This window comes from Gobius niger, assembly GCF_951799975.1.
Source record: "Gobius niger genome assembly, chromosome: 13".
Taxonomy (NCBI): domain Eukaryota; kingdom Metazoa; phylum Chordata; class Actinopteri; order Gobiiformes; family Gobiidae; genus Gobius; species Gobius niger.
In genome coordinates, this window is record NC_136864.1 from 8,370,641 (window position 1) to 8,397,040 (window position 26,400).

At 40.4% G+C, this 26,400-nt stretch overlaps 1 protein-coding gene across 6 annotated transcripts in view; it reads right to left on the reverse strand.

Annotated features, from left to right (window-relative positions):
* The window catches only part of LOC306972937 (receptor-type tyrosine-protein phosphatase mu), a 373,633-nt gene that overhangs the window by 74,691 nt on the left and 272,542 nt on the right, over positions 1-26,400 (reverse strand). For 3 of the 6 annotated variants that reach the window (XM_079569664.1, XM_079569663.1, XM_079569667.1), the window contains 4 exons: positions 23,600-23,683; positions 20,423-20,449; positions 16,176-16,189; positions 13,189-13,389 (listed from right to left, as the gene is read on the reverse strand). In XM_079569664.1, the coding sequence (XP_079425790.1) occupies positions 13,189-13,389; positions 16,176-16,189; positions 20,423-20,449; positions 23,600-23,683 (326 nt within the window). The remainder of the gene's footprint in view (positions 1-13,188; positions 13,390-16,175; positions 16,190-20,422; positions 20,450-23,599; positions 23,684-26,400) is intronic. The other 3 variants (XM_079569666.1, XM_079569668.1, XM_079569665.1) reach the window with 2 other exon arrangements.

Below are 26,400 nucleotides of genomic sequence, written 5' to 3' on the forward strand. Positions count from 1 at the left end.
GCTTAGGGAAGTTTGCATAGAATCCCTTGTGACTGACATTACTTGTTCTTAGCCTGTTATCTGCCATCTTAGCGTGATACCTCAATTTGAAAGCCAAGACCTTCTAGTTCAGGGGTGTCAAACTCATTTTGGGTCGCGGCCCAAAATCCAGCTCCCACGGCAGGTTGTGGGCTGCATAAAATAGAGAGCATTTTTCCAATAAATGAATAAAAATGAGCTGTGATTTGGTCAAAGCCCCAACTTAACTGTAGCATCATTAATAACAACAGCTTACACTTGTATTGCACTTCACAAGCCTGCGTCACAAGTTCCTCAAAGTACTACACAGTAGTCATTATTCATTCACTCCACACTCGGTGGTGGTAAGCTGTTATTGAAGCCACAGCCGCCCTGGGGCAGACTGTCCATTTACCATGTGGCTATGTAATGTGTTGTTCATATCCTGAGCTCTTATTATGTCAGTGCCCTCTGCTGGACACGTGTGAAACTCTTTCCTTTTATTAAATGTAATGCCCCTAGTGGCTAGAATGAGCATTCTGGTCATTCTTTAAAAAGTCATAACACTGCACAAGAATGGGCAAGAGACTTACTTTTTTTTTTTTTTTTACATACTCTGGAATTTAAGCTCTACAAGGCAGGGGCCGGATTAAATCATCTCGGGGGCCTCAGTATGTTTGACACCCCTGTTCTGGTTTCTAAAACATGTGTAAGATCTGTGTGAGGGAAACACAACTTGCATCATGCCTAATCATAACCCTAACACCTGACCCTAAACCAAACCGGCTTAAAAGTTCACAAAAGTCCCATTTTGCTTAATTTGAGAAAACAAGAGCAACTGGGCTGTCCAACTAAGTAAGTAAATCAAAACTGCATTTTGACTGGTTGCTGATGACATGACACGAAGCATCCTAAAAAACACACCCATTTGGAGTTTTGTTGGCTTCCATCTGAGTGTATAGGATTTTAATTACTGTAAGATATACAGACCATTATAGGAAAAGCTTTGTTCCTGCTGCCATTTCCTTGATGAATAAGTAGGAAATTAATTGCCCTTGACACTTTCCTTTTTTTGCCTTTGAAATCGTCCGAGTGGCTTAACTTTCTGTGTTTTTTTTGGCACATCCTGTTACGAGCTTTATAAATATGTGCAAGAAGTTTACCTTATGCATCATGTATCTTTTTTTATATTCTGTGTTGAAACGTTTTTTTCATTACACTGCACTTATGGAAAGCACTTTGGTTTAGCGGGTGCTGTTGTAAAGCGCTATACAAATAAAGGTTTATGATTGATTTGTATTATGTGTTTTAATGTTTGACTAGTTTTTTCTCAGAATTGCAAGACAAATTTACCTACGGGTACAAATAAAGCAACCAAACCTAACCTAACATATCCTGACTCCTGAAAAGCATATCATTATTTAAATTATTTGTCTGCCACTACTAGAAAGAAAGTGTATGCCACATTCATTCTTAAAGGCACACCGCGTAACATTTCACCGAATATAATGTCTAAAAATGCCAAACAAACATGTGCGTTTGTCAGCGGCTCATCTGATGAAATTTAAATAGGTTAGTTTCTCCTCCAAATAGCATTTTCTGTGTCGAGCTGGGCATTCCTGGCAAAAGTATAGTCCAAAATGTTACGTAGTGTGCCTTTAATCATCTTTCGATGCAATATTTAATGAGGTACTGGCATTATTTCAATCCATTATTATTATAGCTTTGGTTAAACAGGGAAATGTGGTTTCATTATAAAGTGTAGAAACAGCAGAATTCTGTTAAAAATGAACGTTATTGGTTTGTTTCTATCAAAAGTTCAGCTTTATGGGCACTTTTAATGTAGTAATTTATGGGTCAAATAGTATATTTTACATTGTTTGGGACCAGCCTTGTCCTCCTTGGATTAAGGTGGGCTCTGACACCATAGATACAGACGGCATCTCGTCAGAGAAGGGGGCGTGGCTTCACCAAGGGGGAAAATTTTCTGGTGGAATATGAACTTATTTATCACATAAATAAAGTCAAGTGTAAATCGAGCCCATACAGATATTTTCTCACAGCAGATTGTTCAGTAGAAGTGAAAAAAAAACAGCAGTCGTAGCTAGCGCTAGCTAACTGTTAGCATTAGCACGATGCTAGCATGTAGTATCATGTTAGCATTCTCTGTTATTTATGTATTTATTGGCTGTTGAACCACGTTGCTCCTCCCCATGTCTTTGTATCTTTATTTAGTAGAAACTATATTCATAATTCAGGGTTTGTTAAAGCATTTTTTGAATAATTAGAGAAAGTTTAGATTTTTCTCCAAATTGTTTTCCCCCTTAACTGTTTTCAAATATGACCATACATGGGCGATTCCAGAGATGCCGTCTGTATCTACAACAGTTGAGAACCACTGGTCTAGACTTCAGGGTGAGCAGGTTTTACGCATACATAATAAGATATATTCTATTTGCAAGAGACAATATAAATATTTGCTCTTTTCTTGATTGGTTTATTTCACACCACTGTTGCTTTGTCTCCAGGACCAATTCTGCACAATCCAATGAGACCTTCAAAATGAGCTTCATCCCAGCCCCGCACACAGACTCCGACAAAGCAACAGAGGCCGGCTGCGAGTGGATAACAAATGGCTTCATGTGTAATAACTTCCCGATTGCAATAAGCGTAGTTTACTTTAGCGCTCCGAGCCTTCTCAGCCTCGCCGCAAATGATTGTCTATGGCGCTCATCCACTTTAGTGAGTTTTTAATTACTGTCTACCTGCTATACCCACTTCTGCAGCCTATAGTGCAGGCCACAACAGAGGGAACTCGCCACAGAAATGCACTTGAAACACGGCAAAGGGAAATAAGTGGATGGGAGCACAAAGGGACCGTGTACAAAGCTCGGGGAATGAGGAGGTGGTAGAAGTTCTGGTTTGCTCGTAGAATCGCTCATTTAGAGAATCCAGACAAACAGCAGGAGTAAGAACGCCACAATGACGGGGAGTCTCACGGGCGTGCAACACGGAAACATGCGTTTGTACAGGGAAGGAGATCAAATCGATGCAAGAAGCGTTTTGAACTGGAATACAACTCTGAGAAAAAGAAACCATTGCAGTTTTGGTGAAAATGACGAGTAAAGTGAGAAAGTGAAGGTTATAATGCTGTTGAAAAGATGGCTAACATTTCTTTTAAGTAATCATTATCAAAGTTTCTTTATTTGAATTTTAAAGTTAGATAGTGTCACTGGCCGTCTCGGAGGCACGTTCCGTCCGGAAGTTCTATGCAACGCCCTGAGGCATTCAAGTGACCAGGTAAAATATAGTTCAATAGGTGAAATGCAAACATTTGATGATATTGCCGATTAATATTTAAGGAGCCTATCAGGTAAGGCAAATCGAAGCCCTAAAGGTGATATGCAAGAGCAAGGTAGAGGAAACAAGAAATATAACATGAAAGGAATGACATCTTTTCATTTTAATGTTTTGAGTCAGTTTGCTCTCACCTGGAAACAAATAAATGATGTAATATTTACATTAAGGAGTGTATATTCAGTTCACTGATTCATGGTTTCTCCTGTGGGAAATTTTAAGTTCAAAATGCATTTTTCACACATTGTGGTGAGCAAAGATTTATCCTTAAATGTTTGGTGTTTCACCTAGTCACTTGAATGCATCAGGGCGCTCGCTGATGATGCTAATGCTAGCAATATAAAAAAGTATTCTTGTCGATATTTTGTTTTTGCCTAATTTTGGCAAAATACATAAATATCAATTGAAATCACCGTAATAATTAAAAATAATGTTTAAAACAAGTATTGTGTTTCTGGTTACAGACCGGAAGCCCATATATAGAACTTCCAGACAGATCGTGCCTCCAGGACGGCCAGGGCAGTGACAGAGGTAGAGTTTCATAGAAAAATCGAAAATATAATTGCGTTAACTGTGTTTTAGCAAAAAATGTGTCTAATGTGTCATATGCATTTTAAAGGTGCATTATGCAACTTTTCATGTGAAAAAAAAAAAGTAAATATTAGTGCGTATTTGAGCTTGTAGTGACCAAGTGGGTGCATGAGTGGTCAGCATGGCGCCTTTACTTTCCTTCATAAGACGCTCCAGGATCAATTGTTTTGTAGTGTTTCTGTTGAGAGGCTCCGTCAGCAATGAAAACCTTTGAAACGATTGATCCCGGACCACTGTGAGGGAAGGTAAAGGCGCCATGCTGACCATTCACATAATAATTCACAAAATTATTATTTTTTTCAACCATATAACGACACAAATTTGAAAACTAAAGACTATTTTTAAACCTAGTACTTCATTCAATTAGGGCCTAAAGTCAGAAATGTTGCCTTATACAGCTTAATACAGCTCAACATGTTTTTTTATTTGACAAATCTCTCTTGCAATGGTCTCTTGCAGTCGTGAGATGTATTCCTATAAGCTTCATAAACACAGTGCATGTACACTTGCCAGCCACACACGTCATTTTAAAATCATAAAAACTCAAGGTGCAGAAAGTTGCATATTTTAGTCACTGTGCCTAATAAAGTGGCCAGCATAAATGTCCTTATAGCTGCTATTGGAAAATGTCCTTTTCAGTCCATAAAAACAAGCACCAAAACCATCTGTCACAGAATTTATCATCTACATTTCTACAAAAATCACAGAAATAAGTAGTGTTTTCTTACCTCGTTTATCTGATCCAATGTAAAAGGTGCACAATGGGAAGCATGGGAGAGATACAGTACATTGTAAGTATTACGTGTTTAGAAAAAAGGGCATTGATCTAAAACGTGACAGAAAACAAAGCAGCAAAACATACAAAGAAAGGATTTGGAACAAGCCAACAAAGCATTATGAGCAAAGGCAGGTTAAGTGAATGATAAACATTAGCCTGCTTGCAAGTGAACGTTTCGTCTTTAAACTTGATATGGAGGCAGGCAGAAAGCTCCATGTTTTGAATGAGGAGCATAAATAAGGCAGACCTTAGTGAAGCTTGTCCGAAATGGGAAGTAAAATAAACAAATTATTTCTTTTTGAGCATCTCAGATTTGCTTCAAACCTTGCCCTGATTCTTATTGATAAACCCAGTAGTGAAAATAAATATCAAAGTCTTTTTCATAGTGCTAAAGTTTGATCAACTTCTCAACTGTTTGCCCAAAGTGAGTAACATTTTCAGGGTTCGCTCTCCACACATTGTGATGTAGGTGTAAAGCAAAGGATTCATTATTGTACTGTTATGGCCGCCCACAAGTTGACAACAAACAATGTAATTCCAACGTAACACACACAACAAATCAGTTTAATCATACAATATAATAACAAAGTGATGTGATCTTCATACTGTCTGGGACCTTGCAGTATAAAAACATACAGTATGTTTTGAACTGAAAAATATGAACTGACATATGAACTGAAAAAAGAAGAGTTTTGAACTGAAAAATATGAACTGAAATATGAGCTGAAATAGAAAAAGAGTTTTGAACTGAAAAATATGAACTGACATTTGAACTATAAAATAAAAAGAAGATTTTTGAAGTGGAAAAATATGAACTGACATATGAACTGAAAAAAGAAGAGTTTTGAACTGCCATATGAGCTGAAAAACAAAAAGAAGAGTTTTGAACTGAAAAAAAAAAACATACAGTACTGGTTTGGAAAGACTCAGCTTGTCTATATTTTCAACACTTGTTACATTGTGAAGGCATTAAACAATGAATGAACTTGTGGGATCATGTAGGAAACAATAGGGTGAAAAAAACATTCATATCTGAAGTCAAACTAGTATTACAAACTTTCCTATAATGTATTAAAGTTGTGTTGTAAAGTAGACAGTTGGTCACAGTATTATGCTGGAGCGTTTTGGGACCCCGAGCCCCTCCATAAACAGCGATAGTTCATTGGCCGTTCTCTTACGTTTGATTGACTGAGCAGGTCCGAGCACGCGGGCCCTGAACGCCCTTATTCATAATGGATTAGGCCTGAGGGGCGGCCGCTGACAGGACTACGGCCCGTCAGTGATCAGATGATAACGGCGCCGGGAGGTTGTATTATTTAACAGTGGAGTCAGGAGAGGGGCCGGTAATTAACGACGCCTCACACGGTGTAACTAATGAGTAGAAGAGTGAAACGTGCCTATAGTATCAGATGAAGCAGGCACATGCACAGGATCACAAGGTTTACTGCGTATTTATCTGTTTTTTAATGCCTTATAACTTCGAATAATGTCTAGACGCTTTATGACCGAGGACAGAATCGTTTTTCATGTCGTTGTGAAGTTGAGCGCCCTCTGAAGGCAGCAGTGGGAATGATCAATTTTGCAAAAGTCTGACAAGCAGTGTCATCAAATCAATGCCGCAAAGAAAAAAAAGCAGTTTGAGTGCAAAGAAAGGGTCGTCACATGGTTAATGGGCTTTCGAAATTGTGGAAGACAAGAAGAAAGAATAAATAAATAAATAAAACTACAAGCTTTAACAGTAGAAGAAGAACACAACAAAATGTGTGAATGATGCAGATACTTCTCCAGGTATGTTTAACCTCTTAACCAACGCCTGAACCGAGGACATTTTCTCCAGTTTGGCATTAACGACGAAAACGCAACAAAGGTGTGACACAACAGTGACAAAAAGGGACGAAAACGGAACAAAAATGTGACAAAAAAGCGACGAAAGAGCAATAAAAATGTGCCGGAAAAGCGACAAGAGCATAATGAAGAAAGCGACAAAAACATAACGAAAACACGACAGAAAAGCAACGAAAAAAGTGAGAGAAAAAAAAGAGCGAAAAGAACAAAAAAGAGACTAAAAAAGCAACAAAGGGTGACAAAAACATGCCAGAAAAGCAGCAATAACGCAACAAAAAACCTGACGAAAGAGCAACAAAAAGCGCATCAAAAATATGACAAAAACGCGGCCTGTAGTCCTCAGCTTTCAAATGAGGCACTACACTGTTGCTCTTTAAGATTTGGGGCGAAGCCGACCTGGAGGTTAAGGTGGGGGTTAAGAGGTTAATTGGATATTTCAGGATTTTTGACATAGGGCCTCATTTCCTAGTTATCCAGAGTGTTGCTGATTTCAGAAGATGTGTTTTTTGTAATTCATGCAGTTCTTATATTTGAAGAGTTTCATGGCGCTAGGCTAGTGCAAGGCTAGCGCATTTCTATGGTATCAGCTAGCCTGCATAAAAAACAGTCTGACCCGCTCCACAGAGCACCTGAGGCAAATCACGTATAACACCAAACTAACCATATGAATGTCTGTGTCTGTAGAATATTTTTTGGAATATAACTGACCTTGCATCCCATGAATGATCACATTTTGAGGGACTATTTTCTAGAAGATCACTCCGCCAGTGCGTAGCTTATACAACCACAAAGCTAACACTGCTCAAATATAAGAACTGCATGAATTAAAAAAATAATATCTCCAGAAATCAGCAACACTCTGGATAACTAGGAATTGAGGCCCTATGTCAAAAATCTTGAACTATCCCTTTAATAACGAACATCATATATAACATTAAAAGCTAAGTCGATTTAGAGCTTGACCGTCTACAAATCAAAGATGGATGCAACACAACTTGATGAAGAGAGATTAGGTTTTATGTTTTTCACAATATCTATTCAAAGACAAATCTTTATAGTTCCACGTAGGTTTTTGGCATCTGCCTGGGTAGCGCAGTGGCTACAAATCTGGTCTCACAGTAAAAAGGTCATACATTGATTCAGTGACTTGGTGGAGCCTTTCTATGTGGAGTTTCCATATTCTAGTTTCCATGTCCATGACTTCTAAAAGTACAGTATGTGCAGAATAGATCAGATTCTGAATGTCGTAGGATAAAAAGAGCAATGATCTAGTTTCACTGTACCGTAATGTAAACACGCAGCACACACTGAATCAAGACTCACAACTTTCTAAAGGACGGTTTTATCATTTACAAAAACAATCTGAACTCGTGGCCAGTGAAGCTAAATACATCAGTGTGGCCTTCACAGACGGATGATGCGCCGCATTTCTCTTGGCAGTTTAATTTGTTAATGTTAAGATACAGCATTTGCATAAATGATGTCTTAATTTGTATTGATTACTCGTGCTTTGCCAGAGTTCATTATAGAAATCTACTTCCATTAACGTCCACTGCAGATACGTGTCCAAATTTGAGGCACTTATTTGATTAATGGCAGCGTCTAAAGCAGCTGAAAAAGTTATAGTATTAGTAGAAGCACAGGAGCAGTACAGAATTAATTAAGGCAAACAATTAATTACTTAAAAAAAGTGACATTTTAGTCATGGTTTTCTATATACTATCATTCTTGTCTCATTTTAATCATGACTTATAATTTTCTAAGTCCTGTTTTAACACTATATGCAGAAATAAAGAAAATTCCATGATTTTTGTTTGTATTGGATGGAACGCTCTGTGCTAAAATGGTTTAATAATAATATATTTGCATTTTTTTTTTCTCATACCGTGCATAAAAGTATCAGCAGCAGTGGTGGTAGTATTTAAACAGTATCATAATGGGCTCCCAACTCAGTGCAAGTTCTACTTTTGACTGAAAACTAAAGGGAGCGTGTCGTTATTTCCAACACGGCCAAAACAAGCTGCACCTTTCATTTTGATTTGTATTTAACGACCGGCATTACTGGCGTCTGCGAAGGAGCCGTGCTGGTCCGACATGGTAACAGGCTGGGACGGGGGGTCGTGTTTGGGACCGGGGGGACAGTGAGAAGGAGAAGAGAGAGAGAGAGTGAGAGAGAGAGAGAGAGAGAGAGGGGTTGGAGCGCTGCCAGGCCCAGTCCGTGTCCTGTCCTAATGAGAGAGAGGAGTGAGGCGCCCGGCTGGGGCCAAAGCTTCTGTTTGGGACTCCTGCTGTTGGACGCTGTGGAGAGACAACGGGCCACAGAGAACAGGGGAGCGAGTCTGAGCCCAAAGACAGAGGACTTAGCAGTGGTTTTCTCTGCTAATAACCCGAGTCACCCAAAGCAGAACACTATCCGCTCACATTATACACTTTCAATGGATTGTATCTTTATTTTAAGAGAGTAGATGCAAATTGGCCATTTTGTACTCACTATTGCCCCCTCAGGTCATACATGTAACTGCAGTCTGTATATTAAGCTCGTGCATGAGGGCACTACGGACCCGAATTAACACCGTTTTGAGTGACAGTGCAGGATTTTAGAGGCCGCTGTGGTGAAGAGGTCTACACATTTGGACATGGCTGGAACATTTTTACTCCATATAGTCCCTTTAAGGTCAGACACTGCAAGTGAAGAGGGAAAAAAACTTACTGATATAAATAGGAGATGAAAAAGTATTTTAAATTAGCTAATCATAAGTGAAAAAATCTGTAAAAACTCAAATTTTGCCTTGTTTTTTGGGGGGTTCAAAGCTCAATAAATCCATTAATTTAAAAAATCCCACTGAAAAACTGGAAAAAGACCGGAAAGTTTGGAGTCCGAAGGAAATACTATCATGGCTATGTCGTTGCGTGAGGGCGCAAAAACCTAGAGAAAACTAAAGCGACACATTTCCGTACAGGGTGTCTCGCAGAAGGAAAAATACCATATTTGGGTTATATCGCAGACATCCTTCGCAGGACATGTGGATGTAAAATATGTCAATATTTGTGAATGAATAACCGTGGGAAAGATGGCTTTGCGAAGTGACATAGTAGCTACTTCCGAAAAATCTCCGCCTCGCTCACAACAAAACATCAAAAAATAAGCTTTGTACTGGGTAAGTTTTGTCATTCTTATACTCTGACATGAAAACTAAGATGTTAAAGGGACTAAAGTATTTTCCTCCCCTACATGTTCCAGCCATGTCCTAATGTGTAGAATGAGCTCAGACCTGTTCACCACAACTGCCTCTAAAATCCTGCACTCAAAAAGTGTTAATTCGGGTCCGAAGCTCCGTCTTGCACGAGCTTAATATAGAAGCTGCAGTTACACGTAAGACCTGTGGTGGCAGTAGTGAGTACAAAAATGACCAACTTGTCCCTTTAAGGAAAGACAGTAGTTCCACTGCATGAAAAATATTATGCAAAATTGACTTGTTAGAGCTTTTAACTATGTCACAACGCTGTTCTCGAATGTTTCAGGCCACAAGCGCATCTTTGAGTGATCTTTGAATCTTGTACAGTGGCTGTTCTTAGGCGACAGCTCCCAATAAGCTCATCTGTGGCGCCATAGCTTCACTACACCCTTTATGTAAACAGCTGTGCAGCAAGGGGGAGCAAGGAGCTAATGGGGATTTTGTGTGAATATCAGGAAGTGAAAATAATACTATTTAGTTTTAGCTGTTTTAGATCAATATATTTCCTGACCAACAAAGTGTAAGATAGTGATAAAGATTTGTTATTACCAAATACCTGCATGAGGCTCAACACCCCCTCTCTCTTATAAGGAGTCCAGATCCCGGGGGGGACTTTATATTTTTAGAAATATAGAACAAGTCGAGCAACAATATACGGTGCAGAAACTGAACTCAGAACCTTCTTTATGTGAGGGAAGAACACTAACAACGGCAACACTGAGCTGCTGTTATAATTAATACAAATTGACAATGAAAAGGAAGTGGGTGGGTCTTAATAACCTTCTTGTTTCTGCCTCCTCTCCTTTTGCACAATTAAAATGGAAATGAATGAAAAAATATAACATTTGTAAACGTATGAGTAAAGCAAAAAAAATGAAATGCATCAATGTCTGTGAACAACGTACTTTAAAGTCTATTATATGACTTTCCAAATGTGTATTTAAATACTCATTTGTTGCATTCTGAGTCAGTGAAGAGGAGTTATTCCCGTCAGGATTCCCCAACGTCAGGGCACTGGTTAGGGAAGTTCTATTGGCCTAAAAACCTTCCGCGCCAATGTCTCCGGAGGGATGACTACGTTCAACACATAAAGTCGAAAAAAAAAAAAAAAAAGTGCACAATCACAGCCAACAACAAGAACAGACGAGCGACAAAAGCAGTAAACAGACAAAGACGGAGCACGTAAAATATTTATCATAAAAGCGCATCTGGGAGGAACATAACAATTGTGCTGCGCGGTGCAGAAGTGAGAGCGCGAGGTGAAGGCGAGATGAGGGCTGTAAGTCATAAAGCCCTGGACTAGACGACACGTATTATCCTCAGTGGAGTAGTTACAGGTCTATGGACTGGTCTGTGGAGTCTGCCCCATAGTTTTAAACTTTATGCCTGTGACTAAGAGATGACAGTTTTGGGAAAGAAAAAAAAAAAAAAGGTTGTGGGCAAGCAACAATCAATACATTTCCGTGTACCCAGTTTTGTTTTTCCATGCATCTCTGACAATACTACAGTGCCACAGTGGTACAGATTTACTTTTTTAATAAAAACAGGTAAAGGTAAATGTTCTAGGGGGACGAAAAACAATATTTATTGACATTTAGTTTTCAGTCAAGTTTAGTGTTTAGTTTAAACGTGGCAAGAAAACTATATAAATTGATCTTGCCGCACGTTAACAAATATGTTCAATACATATAAATCCGGCTTTCACACATATTAAAGGAACAGGCCATCGATTTTCCATACTGAGATATGCTCTTACCTGAGCTTAGACGAGTTGATGCGTAACTGTCTGGTCTTTACGAGTGAGCTCAGTCACACAAAAAAGACCAAAGATGATAGCGTTTAGCCTCTCCTCCTCCTCTCCTCTATGGGGCCAATCGGGGGTTAAGTTACAATATAGTTCCCCTTTTTATCCACTTAGAAAACCGACATGTTTCATTTTGTGTATCGTAACTTTTCACGTAACTGTATTTAAATAGGGGAAAACGTGGAAGAGCTTGGTCCCTTCTAACTTCCCCCCAGTTTGGAGCTATAGGAATGTGCTGGGAGAGGCTAAATGCTAACAATGTCTTTGGTGTTTTTGCGTGACTGAGCGCACGCGTTAAGACCACACAGTTACGCATCAACTCGTCTAAGCTCAGGTAAGAACATATCTCAGTTTGAAAAAACGGTGGCCTGTTTCTTTAAGCCTATATGTTGATTGAGACAGGGGCAGACTCTATGGGCCTTTCCATTCCCTCCTCCCTTTCCCTACACACTTCCACTCAGGCCTCAGTGAGGGCACCTTCAGAGGTTCACTCAACAGAGAAATTTCGAGCTGTGACTTTCAAACTCACTCGCCCTCACGAACTGAACAGCCCATAATGTTGCAAAAATCACAAGTTCGACTCATCATACTTTTAAAATAAAAAACAAATGTCCCCTTATGAGTTTACAAAGTAATTCAGATTCAAATATGTCGTATTTACATAGTATAATTAGTGAGAACTTTCCCTCTCCCAATAAAATCATATCAAGTCTCACTGCCGCTTTCTTTTTCATTAATAAATATCTATATGACGATAATGTTAAGCCTGCGTCGATGCTGACTCGCTGAGAAGGAGCTTTTCCCCTCACTGAGTGCTCCGTTTTGGACAGAACAGAACGGAGCAGCTTCGGAAAGGCCCTTAGAGTGCATTTCTAGTTGATGGAACTGGAGTCCAGTCGCAACATCCACTGGCTCATGTTCATCGATGCCGTGTCTCACTCCGACCTATCTGAACCTGCGGTTAAAGTCCCATCCAGGTACAAAACCCGATCATCTTTATAAAACCACAAGTCTCCACAACCAAGTCCTCCTTTGGCCTCATGTCGCTCCGCTGCTGCTGCTGACAGGAATTCAGACTGAAATCAACTAAAGCGGGAATCACTGATCTCACCCTCTGCTTTTGAACACAGGCTCAAGGACATTTTTAATGACTCATGAAAATGTTTTACTAATGAAGGATTTTTTTTTTAATTGCTTGTATAAACCATAATTATTAGTTGTAGTTGTATAATTAGTAATGGCTTGTTTTGTGTCACCTTTAAGTGCACTTGAAGCACTTTAAGGCCCAAAGAAGAATTTGTTCTTGATGTTTCGCCTGATAAAATATGAATGGTTACAATGTCTCTTTACTTTCTAGATATGTTCTGTGTATTTGCCTTAAAATCAGAACAGGGCACCACAATATTATGACCAATTATCATTATCACATACACGGCCTAAAACAAAACACATGTGAACGGAATTTCCTGTAATTTAGTTTGATTTCAGCAGCGTGTTCTGTGGGAATGTTCACCAAAACATCCAAAAAAAACATCACTATATTAAAGAGTGGATAAACCATTCTGCGTGTGGCCTCTCACCTCGTACTCCTCCTTGAAGCCGTAGCCCTCGGAGCACTTCATCTGGGTGATGTGCTGGAGCAGGTCGGCCACGCGGATGGCCGGGTGCAGCTGGCCCGTCTGGTACGGGATGTCCGAGGGGTCGCGCTTCCGCAGCGAGTGGGTGTGGGACTGGACCAGGCTGCTCGTGTCGCTGCCCATGTTCTGACTCTCATCTGGGGGACATGGAGACGAGAAGGGCCAAAGCCAGGTCAAAATGGACAGAGGGGGCCAGGGGAGGGGAGGTCACGGGTTCAAAGCCGAGGCGGGTCAATGAGGTCTCTTTTCTCTACTGTTGTCTGATTGTCGATTTAAAATGTCAGCTCATTAAAAGAAGTTATATGTTACTAAGCTATCAGCCATAGGTGGACATAATATAAATAGCTGTTAACTTATTTCCAAGTAAATGTAGCTCATTACAACCCACCTCCGCAGAGATACAGTACATACATAGAAGAGGTGACATAATGCCTGTAACATATAAAATGAAAAATCTCCACGTTGGCGCTGAATTCCCCTTTTATCACACTTCTGCTCCTGTATTAGCAGATGGCATGTTAACTCGTGTACTGCGGGGCATTATATCACCTCTCCAGATTGACAAACAACTAGTAATCTCGGTGCAATGGATGATCAACAACAACAACAACACAACAGCATTGAGTTAACGGGATGAATCATGTGGTGGGAAGGTTGAGGTCCATCTGTCTCCGAGCGCCGAAACAAACAGGCTTTAAAGCTCGCGGACTGGAGCGATACACAGCAATGCGGAAACCTGGCATGAACTATGTTACAGTGCCAGGGCCGTCTTTGGACAGCGAAGGGCCCGAGGCAAGAGGGAACAATAAGCCCCACCGCAATTGGAAATCTCAAAACAAAAATATTGTCGAATCAACAGCTTTTAACTGATTTTAATATTTTAGCTTCTTTTGTCATCATAATTTTGGTAATGGAGCTCAACAGTCTTGCCTGAAGATCTCCACAAGCTTTTGGAGAAATTCAAATATTGATAGACGTCTCCTTCGCCGAAGGATCTTATACAACTTGCAATAGCAGTCAGTGCTCATCTACACAAACTCACTGTCCGCAAGGGAATATTTTGATAATATGATTATTCACATGGGCTAAAGCTAAACTTAGTAGGACGTGAATTGGGAAAGGAATTACTGATGTTTGCAATTTCACATTATCTGAACTTAGAAGCATCAGGCAAAGCGCCAGTTTCCGCTTTCAGACTTGGTGGTAAAAGCAAAATCGGTCGCTGCCACACTTTTCTCATAGACTGTAGAATGAATAGACTCACTCCTCCACATTAACCATAATGACCACGTTCGAGGGGGAAATCATGGCGGATTTACAGACCCCTCCTACCCTGCTGTGATGGAGCATGTTCCTAAAAAGGGCATAAGGGCGGGATCCTCACTGTAGACTCGGGCCTCGCGGGGCACATAGTTCAGTCACCATTAGCTCTAATGCTAACAGCCTGTCAATCAAAGTCCGGCCCTCATTAGTTTACGAGATTTCAAAAATGTTTCTTATGAAAACCAGCCTGGTCCCTTTAATTGTAACTAACCCATCGCTATCACAGGAGGAATATCTAGCTGCAGCAGTTTAGAACGTGTCTAAAGTGCAATGCTTTCTAATGGAAAACTAGCTTGTTTTTCTGCAGCAATGGTGGTCACTAGCGTTCCGGTCTTAAAGCAGTGCAACCAACGGCCATTGTCTTTTCTCAGCCCAAGACAGCTGTGGCTATATTTACAGTTGTTTCTAAACACAAAGTACCACCTTACAAACTAATGGGCATTCCCGTTGGTTCCTAAGAGGTTTGCAAGATGTTTCGGGTTCAATCCCCGGGGCTGGACGGGGCCTTTCTGTGTTAAAAACATGCATCGGGTTTCCTCCCCCGTCAGGTGGTTCTGACCAATTCTAAGCAGCCTGCAAACCACCTCAAGGAATCACAGGGCTATGACATAAAAGGTAAATTCTGCTTATTATTTTCACTCTGCAAAAAGTAGTGTAAAATAAAATTTCAGTTACTATATTGGTAACACTTTATAATAGCTACACCTTATTTAGCCTAAATATATGATGAATTAATAGTTTACTTTCTTCACTACTTGAACATGAATTAAGTGTTAACTCATCATTTATTAAGTGTAATTAAGGTGAAGTTATTATAAAGTGTTATCAATACATTTTCTTATTATGCACTGGAAATAAATTCGAGACTATTTCCCATTTTCGGGTGGCACTGCAGCGTTAATAGCTCCACATTTATTTACATGACTAAGGTGACTAAGAATAGCCCTTTCCCAAATACAAATAGCCCACGGCGTGAGAAACCAACACACAGCGACTGGCCACAGGCTTCCGCGAGAAAAACAACAATATTTCTGGTCATTTCCTGGCAGCTCGACGCGTCATCTGGACAGTGGACCGATATGTGGCGGCAGCGCCCGCTCTTGTCTTTTTGCTACGCTTTAATCCGGTCAGTGGCAGACTCCAGGCACAGATGCTTAGCGGACAATGGAGGGTGCCCAAAAAACAACATGGAAGAAGATGTGAGGAGAGAGAGAAACAGAGCGTGGCGCATGGTCGGGTGGGCATGTAGCAACGGCAGGCGGCATCGAAAAAACATTCAGTAAAAAAAAGAAAGTACAAAAACAACAGCTAGTAGAAAGGGAAGCAAAAGATGGGAGAAAGAAGGGAGAGCGATGCATGGATGTTGCGATGGCAGGGCGCGGTATCTTTGACCATGCTAGGCTAACAGTGGTAGCACAATATCGGGTGGTGGTGTAGATGAAGACATTGTCATGCAAAGAAATAAATGTGCATATAATGTGTGATGTTTATGGACCATGTCAGAAGCGGTGATTTCGGCTTCTGATTTGACAAAAAAAAACAAAAACAAAAAAAATACACCTCCTTCCCCCAACCCAAAAAAATCAATGTCCAAGTTGGGAGGACTTACCAGTAATGGGCACTTTTTAGATAGCAGATACATAAGAGGTTATGTGTGTAGAGAAAGAGAGACAGAGAGAGGAAGAGAGGGGATAAGCAACAATTACAGCAAAACCTGGCAACGTTTTTGTTTTTTTTAACGTTTAAAAGCTATAAAAGGGCAAGATCACATGCCTCAAATAGTCGTAATGATAATAATAATAATAATGGCAATAGTCGTAGCCTAATAGTCAAAGAGGGGGATGTTGAGTGGATGGATGGGGGAATTCCAACAGTGCAAGACAAAATCAAGAAAACACGGAGGTTATGGAATTCAAGGGGAAATAATGGTGATTATATAATTCGGACAACTTTAAAGTTCAATTCAGGGGATGTCTTGGGAACAGTTTTTGGTGGCATTTTGAATTGCCACTAGAGATGATACTTTAAAGGGATAGTTCAGGATTTTTGACATAGAGCCTCATTTCCTAGTTATCCAGAGCGTTGTTGATTTCTGGAGATTTATATATTTTTAATTCATGCAGTCCTTATATTTGAAGAGTTCAGTGGTGCTAGGCTAGTGCTAGGCTAGTGCATGTCTATGGTAACTAGTAGCCTGCATTAAAACAGTCTGACCCAAGCGCAGTGCACCTGAGGAAAAATCACTTATAACACCAGACTACCCATATAAATGTCCGTGTTGACTGAATACTTTTTTGAAATAAAACCATCTTGCATTTAAAAACAACTTATATTTGAGCTGCATCAGCTTCCTGGTTCTAAGCTGCGCAGCGGCGGAGTGATCTGCTCTGTTACCGTATCTACAGTCGTTTACAGTTGTTTGCCTGCAGCCGGCATTACTACATGTGGAATTCAACAAAGGAGCTTTTTACAAATCATATATGGCAACGTTTGGAGGACGACCCCATGATTTTGAAGAGGTTTTAATGCAGGCTACTAGTTACCATAGACATGCGCTAGCCTAGCACTAGCCTAGCACCACTAAACTCTTCAAATATAGGGACTGCATGATTTAAAGAAGAAAAAAAAATCTCCAGAAATCAACAACATTTTGGATAACTAGGAAATGAGGCCCTATGTTAAGAATCCTGAAACATCCCTTTAATGATTACACACAATTCATAACATTTTCTTAAGCGACAGAGCTGTCAATACGGTTTAAAGCCAGACGAAAAGTGTGGGGAACAGTTTAAAACTCCCTTAAATGGATTGACCAACGATCGACGGTCACCCATGCTGTAAAAACGTCACTATGCGGCCCCTCGATGACAAACAAGTTCTGACACCCCTTGTTTAATTGATGCGAAATTGTCTTGTTTTCGACTTGATGAAAATTACTTGATGAAAGTCTTTTTTTCCCTTCCAATCAGATTCGACCTCTGACCTCTACACTGCGACTGTCACCGCCAAAAGCGTTTCTGCCCGTCATGATGCAACGTCGGCATAATTATTTCTCGCTCCGTTACACGTGGCACTGGCGTCGCACGCAGCTGTGATGAAAGATGTTGTTTTGAGTTGCGCTAATGTGGAAAAAAAAGAATAAAAAAAAACACGCTTTAGCTGCGACTCTCGCGGTTAAGAATTTAGCCAGTGGTGAGACGGGAAGAGTCGCTCATTAAATTAACTCGTACAGGGCTTGCTCGGTTGTCGGGTTTGCCCCACTTAGTGACGGCGTTAACAGATAAAGACGGCACACACGCTATAAGGTTCCCGTGTTACATGGGCCACTAATTATTAAAAAGGAGGAGAAAATGTGTTTTGTAAGTCTGTTTTATCGCTCCGGCAGCGTGGGTAAACACTGTCAAGCGATCCTAGCGTAATGAGTAAGTAGGTCAGTAGCGGTTAGCCAAAGGCACGAGACGCCAACATTAAAAAGAATAATAGAAAAGGTTGTTGTTGTTTTGGGAGGGGGGAGGGAGGGGTTAATGTGTACGTGAGGAAAGAGGAGCGGGGCGGGGGGCAGCACACGGGATGGAGTCTTTTGGCAACAAAATAGGAGTTAACTATTTTTGAGATTTTGATGAATAATTAAACTGTCCTTAAAGGAACAGGCCACCGTTTTTCCATACTGAGATATGTTCTTACCTGAGCTTAGACGAGTTGATGTGTACCTGTCTGGTCTTTACGCGTGAGCTCAGTCAAACAAAAAGACCAAAGATGTTGTTAGCATTTAGCCTCTCCTCCTCTCCTCTTTGGAGCCAAACTGGGTGAAGTTAGAAGCGACCAAGCTCTATCGATCCAAGTATAATTACACAAAATTAAACAGGGGTACTATAATATAAGGCGTAATAACACCTTAGAAGCTCTTCGATGTCCATGCAGAGAATTCTATAGGAGTGAAGGTATTACTGCATGGACGTCTAAGCGCTCCTAAGGTGTTATTACGCCTTACAATATAGTTCCCCTTTTTATCTGCTTAGAAAATCGTGTAACTACTAAGAGCTTGGTCGCTTTTACCTTCACCCCTGTTTGGCCCCATAGAGGAGAGGAGGAGAGGCTAAATGCTAACAACATCTTTGGTCTTTTTGCGTGACTGAGCTCACGTGTAAAGACCAGACTGGTACGCATTAACTCGTCTAACCTCAGGTAAGAACATATCTCAGTATGGAAAAAAGGTTGAGGCAACAATTAATGTGCTGGTCTAAATCAGGGCTTCCTACTCCAAAGTGTCAAAGGGAGAGTTTGGTTCTTTAGGGCAGTGGTTCTAAACAGGTGGCTCGGGTCTAATCAGGTTCATTCGGTCATCTGATAGCAAAGACATCAGATGACCTGTTATAGCCAGGCCTCTGTGTTTATTTCATACCTCCTCAACCAGTTACAAGCAGGAAGACAGTGCTTGGTAGGCCAGATATGTCAAAGCAACATCACATGACACTTTTGAGGAAGGCCGTGGAAGCAGCCGAAACTGTCAAGGTGTGAAATAAACACACAGGTCTGGCTATAAGAACATACTGTCAGGGTCATCCAATTATTCCAGGAATCAACAGAGCGATGATAAACACTCCAATTACTACTACTTTGACACTACAAGAACTTCTCATTATTTTACTTGTATTGATATTATGAGCGTAAGTGCACCAGGTGAGAACCACAGCACTAGAGGTTTATGCTGCCATTTAGTCCTAGCAAAGTATCAGAGGTTCTTTCACTTCTAGAAGCGTGAATGCATGAGAACTCAAACCTAAATACATTCTCCAGCCCCATCAATTAGCCCTTACTTGAATTCAGGGTTAAAAAAAAGCTGGTAGCAGTGTTAATTTTGACAACATACTGTAATTTAGTTTTGACGAAAACAGAATTTAATTTTAGTCGAGAATAAGTCAAAAAATTCTGCAAATGCAAATGTTGTCGACTAAATTTAATACAAATTTTGCATCTATAATATTTATTATGATCAGATTCAATCAAGGTCCTCTGCTTTAACGGAGCTTCTCCCACATGAACAAAGCTCAGACCTGTTCCTTTGACAGAGAATTTAAATGGCTCCACAAGCATGAACAAGTCTCTTTAATTTCTTAAGATTTGCAAATATTCCATCAAACAGATAAGAGGAATGAGAGGGAATAACAATATTCCAAAAACAACTTCAGTAAAACAACAATGTCAGCCAAAACTGCAGCTGAATATGTTCTGGACATTCACTTATTTATTTATATGCTTTTTAATAACATTTAAGGACTTAATTCAGTCTTTTTTTGGGTCATAGTACATTTAGTTAAAAAGTATGTTGCCATAAGAGCAATCCATTAACAGCAAACCTATTATTCTGGTACAATGAGCTACACTCAGGGGAATAAGGGGCTTTTGGGGCCTGTGATGTTGTGTTGTGGTGACTGCCCCCGGTGCCCTGCCCCTGCACTCCTCCACACACTCCACATGTGGTCCATGCACATGACAGGTCACATGACGTCACGCACGACACCGATGTGCATGGGATGGAGCGAAGCCAGCCTCAGCCCAGGACAGCCCCTCGTTTGGACGGGACGGGGTACGGAGGGGAGGGGGGCGGGACGAAGGGTAACAGCGGAGGAAGAGGAGAGGAGAGGGGGGGGGGGGAGAAGCAGCAGGCAGGTATGGAAGTGAGGAAGCCATTTTAGTAAAAAAATAAAAAAATAAAAGAGGCAACAAAACCGAAGAAGATGGGAAAATAAATTCTTACTTTGTGCTCACAGGTTTGTCCTGGTCTTATCATTGGCATGTACTAAAGCTTTTAAAGAGAGAATCAACCGCAAAGAAAAAAAGATGTGTGTCTCACCTAAAATAGCCGTTGGTACAAAGGGATCTGCTCAAACCGGCAGAAAAGTGAAGTTGAGGGAGGAGAGAGAGACAGAGAGACAGAGAGAGAGAGGTAGCAAATAGATACAGTTAGTAAAGCAACATAATTGTACAGTATGACTTTTTTCTTTGTCATCGGGATCTCTTTTACACTCCACCAACCCATTCAAAGACTCAGGGTACACTTACAAATAATGACATTTTAAAATAGTAAATTTTGCTCCACCACCATTGTTTTCTAAATGGTTGAATCTCCGCAAGAATCTAATTGAAAAAAATATGTGTAGCTTTTACCGGGAGTCTCCAACCTGTAGGGCTGGCACGATACACTTTAGTCACAATCCAATATCACGATACTGAGGGCCCGATATGATACATATTGTGATTCAATATATTCTATTAAATGCATTGTTTTGAATTTTAGCAAACTGCCACATTTTACCCCGAATGAACTTAACAAGAAAGCGCAAGTGGAGTTTCCGAAATGTATACATTTAAAATACAGTTTACATACCCTGACAGAACTGTTTTTAAAGAATATGAAAGATAACACAAAGCCATTTGTGGTGAAAAAACAGAGTTTGCTCTTTTTAAATCATTATGAAAAAAGAAAGTACCAAAAATGACCCTGATCAAAAGTTTATGATCAAGAGGAATGGGCCGCTTTACGTTTTAGATTACCGAACCTTCTCTACAACAACCACAAAAGAACTGGGGTATGTCATTTTGGTACTTTCTTTTTCATTATGATTGAAAAAGAGCAAACTGTGTTTTTTTCAACCAATAACTATGAGTAAAATACTTTTTTTTTTTTTAAATCTTTCATCAATCATCATTAAATCAGTCTGATATTGATTGACATTTTGAACAATTGGCAGAAGCATTTTACAAGTCTTGTTTTTTTTTGGAAACCAATCGGCACCAAATCTGGATTTAACCAAACTATCTTTAAGTCAAAACCATTTGTATATTTGTTTTCTAGAACCGAGTTGAGTATCAGAAGTATTGCGATACATCATTTCCGATACATGTATCAGAACAAAGAAGTATTGCGATATATTGCAAAACGATATTTTGTCCCAACACTACCAACCTCTGGCGTGGGAACTTCCCCTTTCCAAGAATCTCTCCAAAGGCTTCCTTCATTTCTTTGACCTTGAGAGGCCAAGTTATTTACACCAAATTTAGTGCTTGTATCAAAAAGTAAACAGGTTTGGACTAACAATAGCTTTATCTACATGAACAGTGCAGTATATTCAAAGCCTAAGCCACTCTGTGCTTTTATTCCCTTAAAAGTAGCTCACAGGTTGAAGATCTCTGCCTTTGAACGTACGTGACTATGCTGCTCCTACACAGTCCTCACACTCTCTGCAAACTTCCCAGTAAAAAGCATTACTCAGTCAGTGGAAGATAATGAGAGATCGGGTTGCCCTTTTCCCCGTCTAATCAATGAGCTGTGATCTGACTACAGAAGACATGCAATTACTGGGGTAATTTGAGAATCCATATTTGCACGAAAACGCTCAGATTTCATCATTGCAAAAATAAAATTACGGTGGTTATAGCGGCGCGTAAAAAAGCTGTTGGAAAATTAATGTGCTTGTTTCTATCCAACTGTTAAAGTACAGCCATTTTATATCGAGCCTGTTATTATCTTTATCACAGCACAAATCATTTTCATGGATATTTCAATCTTTAGAGCAAATAGATGACAGTAGTTAAGTATCAGCATTTGGGTAGTGGTTCTCAAACAGTGGCATCATGTAGTTTTGAGTTCAAGTAGTTCTGGTCTAGTTTTCTTTTAGTCCTGGTTTAGCTTTAAGGAGGCTTCTCAGCAGCTGAATCTCTGTCTGAGGGGCAAGTCGACACTCGGTCCACCCACAAGCCCTTGCATTTCCCTCTGTACAAAAGTTACAGAAAACCGACACAACCCTAAGACCTTTAGCAATTTTACTACAGCAGCAGCACTAGAGGCTGAAGTGACTGTTGTAGAAAAAAACGATGCTTTACTTTTGAGTTTCACTTCACTGTCAATGAAGCCTAAACGCAACTAAATGGTTAAAGCAGAGGGTTATTGCAGCTGTTTGCCTAATGTGGAAAGGAGGAAAGAAAGAATGAAAGAAATACAGAAAGGAGAAGGAAGGAAAGAAAGAGGGAAAGAAAGAAAGAGGAAAGAAAGAGGGAAAGAAGGAGGGAAGGAAAGAATAAATTAAGGAAGAAATGGAAGGACAGACAGAAAGAAAGAAAGAAAGAAAGAAGGAAGCAAAAAAAGAATGAAAGAAAGAAAGAAACAAAGAAGGAAGAAATGAAGGAAGAAAAGAAAGAAAGAAAGAAAGAAAGAGGGAAAGAAGAAAGGAAGACGAAAAGAAGGAAGGAAAGAAGGAAGCAAAAAAAGAATGGAAGAAAGAAACAAAGAAGGAAGAAATGAAGGAAGAAAAGAAAGAAAGAAAGAAAGAAAGGAAGAAAGAAAGAGGGAAAGAAGGAAGGAAGGAAGGAAGGAAGGAAGGAAGAAAAGAAGGAAAAAAGGAAAGGAAGGAAGAATAAATTAAGGAAGAAAAGGAAGGACAGAAAGAGAGAAAGAAAAAGAAAGAAGGAAAGAAAGAGGGAAAGAAGAAAGGAAGAAGAAAAGAAGGAAGCAAAGAAAGAATAAAGGAAAGGAAGGAAGGAAAGAAAGAAAGAGGGAAAGAAAGAAGGAAGGAAAGAAAGAGGGAAAGAAGCAAAGAAAGAAAGAAAGAAAGAAAGAGGGAAATATATCCTTCCTGTCTGTCTGTCTGTCTGTCTGTCTGTCTGTCTGTCTGTCTGTCTGTCTGTCTGTCTGTCTGTCTGTCTGTCTGTCTGTCTGTCTGTCTGTCTGTCTGTCTGTCTGTCTGTCTGTCTGTCTGTCTGTCTGTCTGTCTGTCTGTCTGTCTGTCTGTCTGTCTGTCTGTCTGTCTGTCTGTCTGTCTGTCTGTCTGTCTGTCTGTCCTCCTGACAAGAGATTATTGGGTTGGTGATGTAGTCCTACAGTTTAGTCCTAGCTCAGTTTTGGTCTGGCGTAATCCCAGTTCATTCATAATCATTCCGTCCAGTGTGTGGAGTTTGAGAACCACTCTCCCAGAATGCCGCCCCCCCCCCCCTCTGCCATGCACAGCTCTTCATAGAGACATGTTGTGGTAACCTGGGTAGTAGGAGTTGCTGGGCATGGAGGAGCTCATGGTGTTGGCTTTGGGCAGCGTGAAGGAGGAGGGAGACGACCCCGCGGCTGCAGATGGACACAGATCAATAACACCACATATCAGTAATCCGAAGAAAGATCAATACCACATATCAGTTGTCCCGATGTGTCCGGCGAGGCGCAGGGAGCGACGCCGAGGCCCGCTGTGAACACACTGGGACGCCACAGATAACGCTGAGCTCTTAAAAGAGACAAGCGACAGATAATCTTTTCTGGGGGAAATACAGTTCACGAGATAGTGCCAGAATTATTGGCTGGAAGATCGACACAATTCTTACATAGAGTATAGCGCCTGGGTCTTAAATTTGAGGTAACATAAGTAATATCAAATAATAATAACTTCTCTACAGTCCCTCCCTTTGCTGATTTCAGACAGTAATCAGAAACCGCGGGATATCACTTTGACCAATGACACGAGCTTTCCCTGTGAAGCGGCCTGTCAGGACCAATCAGGAGAGAAGGGGCGGGAGCTTGATCGTTTCCTTTTGAACATTCTGTCCTGCTCTACTCATTTTGCAAACGAGGAGTTGCTTTCTGGTTCAAGAGGGGAGGAATGTGTCTACTTTCACTCTATCTCTCCTCACTTTGCAAACTTACAGACTATCACTTAAATAATTTATAGGGTTTCTACAATTGGCAGCAAGTTTTAATGCCTAAATACTACACTTTAAATGCCAGAAATGCAACACATCTTGGCATATTTCACTTCGTGAGATTTGTAAACATTCAATCAAAGACCTTTAAGTGTTTATGTTGTTGATGAATGTACGCAGTAAAAACAGTTGAGGGATGTCATTGTTGTGGGTTCTAAAAAATGTTTAAAGTGATAGTCTGTAAGTTTGCAAAGTGAGGAGAGATGGAGTGAAATTCCTCCCCTCTTTAACCAGAAAGCACTTCTTAGTTTGCAAAAGGAGGAGAGCAGGAACAGAATTTAGAAAGTAAACGATCAAGCTCCTCCCCCTTCTTTCCTGATTGGACCAGACACAGGAAAGTTCATCTCATTGGTCGAAGTGGTATCCCGCTGATTCTGATTAGTGTCTGAAATCAGCAAAGCGAGGGGCTTTTGAAAAAATACTATTATTTAATCAAACTTTTGTTACCTCACATTTCAGATCCAGGCGGTCAATTATACACAATCTATTAAGTTTGTAAAATATTGAAACTTACAGACTATCACTTTAAGTCTGAATCGAATGTAGTGCTTTTCAATGACTTTTAAGCCCTTAATTCCAACATTTAACCTCTTAAGTGCATTTTATCCAATTCAGTTTTACCCAAATATAAATGTTTACAGCCTATAGGCCAGTGTAACGCCTCATTTGAAAGCTAAGACCTACAAAACTGAGCTAATCAGATCTTGTTCCTTGCCTTGTTGCCGTGTCGTCGCAGCCTTTTTTGTAACACTTTTTTCATTGCTTTTGTTGCTCTTTTGTGGCTTTCTTGTCCCGTTTTCATCGCATTTTTTGTCACTTTTTTGGTTGCGTTATTGTCACGTTTTTGTTGCTCTTTTGTTGCATTTTAATCTTCATTTTTTATCTCAGTTTTGTTGCATTTTTTTCAAGAAGCTTTTAGATTCAGGTAAAGCCAAACTAGAGAAAATGTGCTCAGTTCACGTGGGGTTTAAGAGGCTAATGCTTTTCAATGCTCCGCGGAAACCCTGAATTAGTATATTACGTTTTTTCTAATTATGTAGTAACATTAAAGCAACATTTCCTGTAATTGTGTAACCTGATGAGTGGAACTACATAGATCTTAAATTTTGCCTTAATAAGATATAATACAACTGTTTTTGTATAACCCAGCATCACAACAGCAGTTACCTCACAAGCAGCATGACATTTTCCCGTTTTGATCAAACAGCAGGACAATAGTTTGGCGCTTTTTCGTTAAACAATATTATTTTGCACCCATTGTGTCCCATTAAAAGGCTTGGTTAATTTACCGTTTCCTCTATTTACCTTCTCTTTATTAAAATGTAATGGCTCATCGCTGCCAGAACATTGTATCACACCATCACCGTGAATGGGTCATGTGGCTCTTTTCTTACCACAATCATGATTTCTTCGCTAAAACTGCTCGTCCTGCCGCTTAATCCGCGGCGTGATGTTTTAAGCCCCCGCTGTGACACTATTGACAGGCATATAAGGTCACCAGAAAAACCGGTGAGAGCTTAGCCGCGCCAAGATGGACCAGCTTTAATGGACTCGGGTCAGGAGTAATGCATTTAGCTCATTTGTGTTGACAGACAGTGGCAGATTTGGACGTCCACACCAGCAGACAGTTAATCGAGGTCGGGGAATCTCGGGGTCCGCTCCCCTGCAGGGCGGGGAGACGAGGTTTGTGCCGCCGTGGCGTGTTAATCTGATGGTTTGGAACCGGGATTAAACTGGGTCAGGACCCCAAGAGCAGACAGAGGAGAGCTGTCGGTCAACGTGAGCATTAAGTCTAACCTGAGGCGATCGAAATGAATGGATTACTATCACGACAATAGCTTCTTATAGAGAAGTATTGAGTCTGTAAACAACAATGGCAGCATGGGGGCGCTGTGGTGCTGAATGTCAAGGTGACCAGGATGTTTTTTGAAACGCAAGGCAGCAATAAACACTAAAATTGTGCAATAATAATGCCATTGCCAGGGTAGGAAACACTAGGAAATGGTTCAAAAATAGTTATTAAAGCAGAACTAAGTAACTTGTTTACCTTAATAAATCCTTTTCGTAGTCACTCTGGGGGTAATACAAGTG